We start from the raw sequence: 7,248 nt of genomic DNA on the forward strand, positions 1-7,248 counted from the left end.
ATGGTCTTAAAAAAAACAAGGATATGTATATATCTCAGTTCTAAGCAAGAGTATAGAGAAATACTTAGAAAAATAAAAAACTAATGATAACTGAGCTAAATTTCTACCTGTGGCTATATAGATGAAGACTGATTTGTGCTCATTCTTCCAGTCATAGCTATAGTAAGTTATAGCATATTTCATATTTTACTTTCTGATCCACTATAGATCTCTGTGAAGAGGAAAGGAAAAGAAGTGGTTGAGATTACTGGAAGGGCTCAGTAGTGATACCTTGCCCTCTATTTTGCAGCTTAAAGATTCCCAACTCAATTTGAATCTTGTCAGTAATATGTGCTCAAGGTAAGTAAGCAAATTTGTAGTGAGACACTATTCCATTTCTACTAATCTTGCATTCTATCTTAAGAACATTTAATGAATGTATATTCAGTGGTAGAAAAGCGAAAAGAAATGTTTTAGGGACTGATCAACAATGTCTTCTGTGATGTGTGATTTGAGCCACAGGAAGATAAGAAAAATGTATTAAATAATTTGACTGAGATGAATTGAAACTAGAGTAAATAAGTCTTGCTAGATCCAGAGTAAAGAAAAGATATGGGAGGTACCTAAAATAAATTTGAAGAGAAAAGCAAGGAGACAGGAAACAGATGCATGTTTAACACCTAACCATTTTTGCATTGTTTAAAAGTTGAATGGCAATTGAGCATAATAAAGTTCATTATTTGTAATGTTTATCATTTAACATGAAAATTGTCCCATGGAGAGTGTACGCCTTTCTGAATGTATCTGAGACTTCCTTATTCCTGGTAGGATAGAGTCATTGTTTAATTGTCAGTGATTTACTGAAGTGACCCAGTAATGTGTTGTAATTTTACATAAATTATGAATTGCCATATTTGCAATCAAACTTTTGGTAATGGTGACAAGTTTTAATACCTACATCTCCATACTAGTGATATCTATCTATCTATCTATCTATCTATCTATCTATCTATCTATCTATCTTTATATATATATAAAACAGGGAAAACAAGATGTTGACAAACTTGAATTTTAAACATTAACACATTTAAATAGTCCATTTTTATTTCTAATGAAGGATTCTTCACACAAAAACATTCTTTCAAAATTACAAATTAAAAAATTATTAAAACAAGATAGATTAAAAAGATCACTCTAAAAGTAAATTGAATGGATTTGAGATTAACAATCTCTGTTATAGACAAGTTTACATTTCAATAGCCTGAAATTAGAGTCAATTTTACGTGTGTCCTTGACCAAGCACAGAAATAAGTTAAACAAAGTAAAATAACGAACATCTTCATCAGGTGACTGCAAGGATGCCAGTTCATTCCACATGGGGTATATTTCGTTTTCTGGGGATCCAGGTTGAATCTAATCACCAAAAGATATTCATTTATTATTCATTATCATTTACTTGTTGTTATTCATTTTATATATTGAGAAAACTCTTGGAATGAAATTAGAATTATAAGATCTCAGATAAAGAAATGAATTTTAATGTATCTATGCCAAAGTAGTGTGAATACATTAGTCATGAAAATTCTATGAGAGTTTTGAATACATTTCCTGATTTCAGTAGCTATCAGATTAAGGGTATTCTCACCTATAAGGTAAATATTGAGACAGGAAAATTTTGTTTGCCTTACATAGATGGATTTTAGCAAGGGACTAGGTAGGTCTCATGTCTTTCATGAGGGAATTTAAGCATGTCATCAGTATTGGCCTGGAGGATACTTTCCTGATCCTTCCCTTTTCTATTTTTCAACCAAGTATTGCTGACATAATACATGGAATGGAATCCTCAGACAAAGTGAGAACTGCACCTAATACTTTCAGGTGCAAATAGTCCAGGGATTGTTTGGACAGATAGATCTGGTGATGCTTTCTCTTACCAAGGGAAGGTAGCTGTTCAAAAGAGTGTAAAGAGAGATTCCTGCAGTGTGAAATACCCAGGAAAGCACCATTGAGATGGATTATACTGCCAGGAAAAGTTTAAAGAAGAGACTGTCTAACATAATGGATAGTTACATTTTCTATATGCAAAATAAGGTAGGACTGCATTCATTCATTCCTTGTTACAACGGTCACCTCTCTGATGAATGAAAAAAAGCAAAGAAATATAAGGTTGCATACCTTGCTGAGTATCCCTTTAAGAGCATCTATAAGTACTTTGATTTTTTCTTCAATGCTTTTGACTCTTGATATGATCTCATTAGGGGCTTCCTCCATATAACTCAGTTCAGTTGCTATGTGATACAGAGGATATTTCCAAGCTCCCAACATACTGATCATCTCTTTCACCAGGAATACACCCTAAACACCAATAATTAAACAACTGCATCAGGATTGATGAAATATAACAGAGTTAGCACATGTGGTATATTCTCAAAGAAACTGAACTTAGCACTTATTATATTTATGTGAAAAAATGTAAATATAAGTTATTATGGAAATCTCAAAGTTTACTCCTTTGCTGCTAGTTTAAGTTTGGCATTATGAATACGTATGATTTGACTAAATACTTTTTCTAATAATATGTTTGACAATGTGTTTGGTACTCTAAGAAGTTCTGCCATATGTTCCCTTTGTGAAATCAGTAGTCTTTTTTTTTTTCACATATGACCTTGGCAGTGAGCACACACTTGGAAGGAAGAAGAAAGCCATCACAAGTAGGAAAGGAGAGAGGGACTTGGGAGTAAAAGTTGAAGGAATGGGAGAGTCAGGGGGAGTGAGGAATTTTTTATTTTACTTAAAATTTATCATCTGTATAATAAGATTGGTGTTTGATTAATCCCCCTTCCTTCATTTTTCTAGATGTGTGATTAAAACTATTTTCTCACATATAACCGCCTTCAGCAGAGCAAAGTCAGTGCAAACTGCTTGGTTCTTCAGATTAAAGGACATGCTATAGACTTACCGGCATCTGCTGGGTTCCTTCTTTAGACACGGAAATACTGAGTGCAGATGTATGGCAGGCAGTAAGGTAACTTTCAGGGAACCACCTGCCTGGTTTATATAGCACGTCCTCCAGCTAGTGAAAAACCAGAAAAACCAAATATTGTCTTAATTAGGACATGAGTAAATTAGTACATAACAAGAACACCAGAAAATTGAGTCATTTGCTAAATTTATTTTCATGCTATCTGTGTGTGCTTCTGCACATGCATGCGTATGCACGCACAGGCAGGTTTTTGCAAATGAACGTATCATCAAGCAGAAATACTAGTGTGGAAATCAAAGCCATTGTTCAAGATTTGGTCCCTTTTCACTACTTTCTTTGAGACACCATCTCTTTTTGTTGTCTGCCACAGCATCCATCAAGCTAGTTGGACTGGCATTGTCAGAGATTAACCTGTTATGACCTTCCATCTCATTGCAGTAGGGATGATCTTTCACACATGTGTTTTCAGATCTGCTTTCTATGGTTTATATGAACCCTGAGGTCCTCAAACCTGCATTGCAACACTTTACCACCTCTCTAACCCTCATTAGCTGTATTTTTAAATAAGTACCACATAAAAATGTGAGCTGAAAGAATTAAGAAACTGATCTTTTCACCTCTTGTTTCCATATTAATTCTGTAGTCATTCCCCACTACACCCCCAGCTAGCCTCCCAAAGAGGTTTTCCACTTACTATTTCAAGAGTCTCTTCCATAATTATTACCCTTTTCAATTAAGGATACTTTCTATGAGTGATGACATATATCATCTAAATCTGCTGTAGCATGCTTTCTAGTAAAGCATGATTTATATGTTTCCACAGAGCTCTACAATAGGTGTCTTGGAGGCCCATTTTACCAAAAAACCAAAGTGAGGTACTTACAAATATCTTGTGCATTTCTGCAGTGATATCACTGACATTATGAGATAGTACGATGGCATGGTCAAGCAGGTCATATAGAGACATCTCATCATATCTAGTCCAACTGTCATGCATGGGCACAGAGGCCACATTGTTCCACAGAATGAGGTTTGATGCCAACAGCATCAGGAGAGTCCCTGCTATACAGAAACAGGATCTAGGATGAGATCCATTCCTTTGAGGTTATCAAGGCTATTATAGTAAAAAAAAAATCAAACACTGACAGAATCAATTAAATAATTTATATAGCTATAGTTATTTTGGTCAAATTTTTAGATTACTATAAAAATAAGACTAAATTTTTTAACATTTTATACTCAATTATTAGTGAGTTTTTTAAAATTTACCTATGTACTAGCTTTTCTTTTTGATTAATTACTCAAAAACAAAATTCAAAAAAGCAAGTTGAATACCATTTGAGATTAAAATACATAAGATACATGAACCAGACTGCAACACAGAAGAAAAAAGGTTTTGCTGGGAAACATGATTAAGAACAACTGAGCCATTTTCACATTTCACAGAACACAGTAAAGGTCCCATTATCAAGGTGGGGCTTCTAACCAGAATGCCAAGGTTTCATTTTCCCAGGTTGAGATCTCACCTAATTTCAAATTGACCATTGTCCATATGATCAAGAAATCTTTCTGTTCAGTGTAACCGTTGGCCCTTGGGTATGGGTAGCCACTTCTTCAGCAACCTGTTCTTTCTCCTTGAAGCTCTCCCTGTGCAATTTTGATCTCTCTGTGGTTTTCATGTTGTGCATTTGCTCTGTTTTGTCATTTGTTTTGGCTCCTTTTCTCCCCAAGTGACTGCTCCCACCATTTGACCTCACCGTCCCCAACCAGGCAGAGAGTGATGGTGGCTGAAGTGACATTCTTCCTCTGGTTCTTCTGTCCCATCTTGCTGGAGGATTTAGATATAGCATTCACTTCCTTTGTCACTGTCACCACTTCACCAACAAAACTGAACACTTTGGTGATCTTTTCCCTTAGGTTTCTCTAGATTGTTTGCTTTGACCCCAGTCTGCTGCCTTAACTTGTGAAGTAGTAGGGCCTAATTTTGATTTCCATCCCACTGCATCAGGGAAACTTTATCACACTCCATCTTCCTTCTTTTCCCCTGCATTCTCTGACCCAAGGCTTCTTTCTTGCTCTTTATTGTCTTCACTGCCTCCAGATTCTCCCTCCCAATCCTCTCCTTTGTAAACTAACAAGAGGCTGCCCTTTGTTCCCTTCCAGGCTGAAATGCTCTACACATAACCATTTTTTTTCTCCTTTGGCCTTCTTAGTTAGCTCTTCAGCATTCATCTTCCTTCACTAATTTATGGACATCATCTTCTCTGTGCTTTTTCATTCAGAGACACATTGTCTCAATCCTCATCTCACATGGAGAAATCTTTGGGCTTGAATTCCTCCATGCAACTGAGGCTCTGGGTCTTCATCCAGAGAACCATAGCTGCTGGCCACAAACAGCTAAGTCTATGAGAGAACATGAACCTGCAGGACCAGCATCTAGATTGGCCTTCTGACATGTCTTTTAAAATCATGAACCACTGACAGTTCGCTGTTGGGAATTTATGCTGATCTTCATTGTTCTGATTCTCTAAGACACTGTCTCTAACTCAGCATGCAGGGTTTGCAATTTGACTGGGACAACACACTTTGTGTGATTTGTCTTCATGCCTCATAAAAGTAAACACATGATCGCCTATTGCCTAATAGTAAGAGTGGTGAGAATCCAGTCATGAAAGGACACTGCATGCTGGACTTGTTAACTCACAATAATGCTATTGCCTGCTCTTTTACCAAAGATTCAGACTGAGTTTTCTATGAGGTTGAGCTTTACAATACCTTGAGGGTAGAGTGGGTCAATGCAATATTATCAAGATGTACTGGGGAAAAGGAGTCTTACAAAGTTATGTGACTTTTGTGAAATCCCAGTAATAAATTCTGGGAGACTGAATGCCAGCACGGTAGACCCTCTACTTCACCTGGGTGTGCCTTACATGTCTGTGCTCTCTTAAGTATCTGTATAGCAGAGGCCCCATCTCTGGGGCCAAGACACAGTTTTGCAGATGCTGCTTCTAAAACATCAACTTTACTTTTGATCACATGAGCACAGAAGCCCTAGTAATCTTCATTTTATCTACATTATTGCTTGCTCTGTCAATCAATAATCTTTACACTTTGACAATGATCAGTGTTGGATTCCTCTCTAGTTTTCTAAATCCACAGACAGACATATACACATATCTGTAACATACCAAGAGTTTCACTCTAAACACAAAAGAAATTTATTTTTAAAAGATAAGTTAAAATCACTTTAAATATTTCTTTGTATCACTCCTAAATGATTTCTGAAATAAAAAAATGTGATTTTTCAGAAATCTAAATTACAAAAATCTTTCATGATTTATTAATTGATTGGGCTGTCTAGTTTGCCAAAACCAACCTGTCTTTTTAAACTTCCAGCGCCAGAATTGCAAGCTTCAACCACCTCAGGAGACTTTTACCATTGTTTTGTTTTCTTTAGTTCAAGGAAGATGCTGAATCATCTTAATAATTACTACTTGTGTTGAGAAGAAAGAGAAATCACACGTTTAAAAACTGATGTAAAACAGGCTACTTTGCTCCTGAACAGGTCCTTTTGAGATTATGATTTTTTTCCCTAAGCCTTCTCATTTAATTTGTCTATCAACACCAGGTATACAAAATATTACTCTAAGGAAAGAATCTCATCAAATAACCTTGGAGAACCAATAAATATATAATATTTACTTACAAAAGAGTTAGTGAGAACTTACGTACAGAAACAAGACTGATTCAAAGACAGCATCTGGAAAATGTCCATGTCTGTGGGTCACGGAGAATGCTGCTGTGCTAGAGTCATCTCAGTTTACTGTTCACCTTTTATATACTCTGGCAGATTGCCCAAGGCCATGCACTACTGGAATAGGAAGGAAGTAAGATATAAAACCCAATTGCTTCATTGGAATAGGTTCCAATTACTGACCTGCTTCAGGGAATGTTAACAATGTCACCACTACTATCCTAGACCTGCTTTATCTAAATGTTTCTGCCTTTCACAGGGTATGACTACAGGGTATGAATTGACTTCTAGATCTATAAAGCCAGAGCCTTCTCTATTCCATGATGAGGCATGGTGACCCTGTCAGGGTAAGTGTAAATTGTTCTTTACCACATCCCCCATTTCCTCAGATTCTTGCATTTTTTTCTGTAACATTTTTTTAAATGTTTTCTGCTTCAGAAGAATGTAAGATATGGACATGAATTTTAGCAGATACCATGTGTCAGAGCAGCAGTCATTTATTCCCAAGAGTTCAACTGGCCATCTCATTTTG

The 7,248-nt window shown here is 36.2% G+C and overlaps 1 protein-coding gene across 2 annotated transcripts; it reads right to left on the minus strand.

Moving 5' to 3' along the window:
- Nucleotides 1–1,200: 1,200 nt before the first annotated feature.
- On the minus strand, nt 1,201–6,722 carry LOC127665288 (prolactin-6A1-like). Of its 2 annotated transcripts, none has more exons than XM_052157773.1 (5): nt 6,695–6,722; nt 3,846–4,021; nt 2,939–3,052; nt 2,155–2,334; nt 1,201–1,392 (listed from the first exon to the last, which is right to left on the minus strand). In XM_052157773.1, exons 1-5 carry the CDS (start codon nt 6,720–6,722, stop codon nt 1,201–1,203), a joined length of 690 nt encoding a protein of 229 aa, XP_052013733.1. The 2 variants fall into 2 exon arrangements, with proteins under 2 accessions (XP_052013733.1, XP_052013732.1); XM_052157772.1 differs by having other exon boundaries at nt 3,846–4,024.
- Nucleotides 6,723–7,248: the final 526 nt, after the last annotated feature.

Source organism: Apodemus sylvaticus, chromosome 14 (genome assembly GCF_947179515.1).
Source record: "Apodemus sylvaticus chromosome 14, mApoSyl1.1, whole genome shotgun sequence".
Lineage (NCBI taxonomy): Eukaryota > Metazoa > Chordata > Mammalia > Rodentia > Muridae > Apodemus > Apodemus sylvaticus.

Excerpts from the sequence above, each read along its gene's own strand:
- LOC127665288 (XM_052157772.1), bottom strand. The coding sequence starts at position 6,722 with ATGCTGTCTTTGAATCAGTCTTGTTTCT. Across the intron at positions 4,025-6,694 it reads TTTGAATCAGTCTTGTTTCT|CAGGGACTCTCCTGATGCTG; the intron begins GTACGTAAGTTC and ends GTTTCTGTATAG. Across the intron at positions 1,393-2,154 it reads TTAAAGGGATACTCAGCAAG|ATTCAACCTGGATCCCCAGA; the intron begins GTATGCAACCTT and ends TTTGGTGATTAG.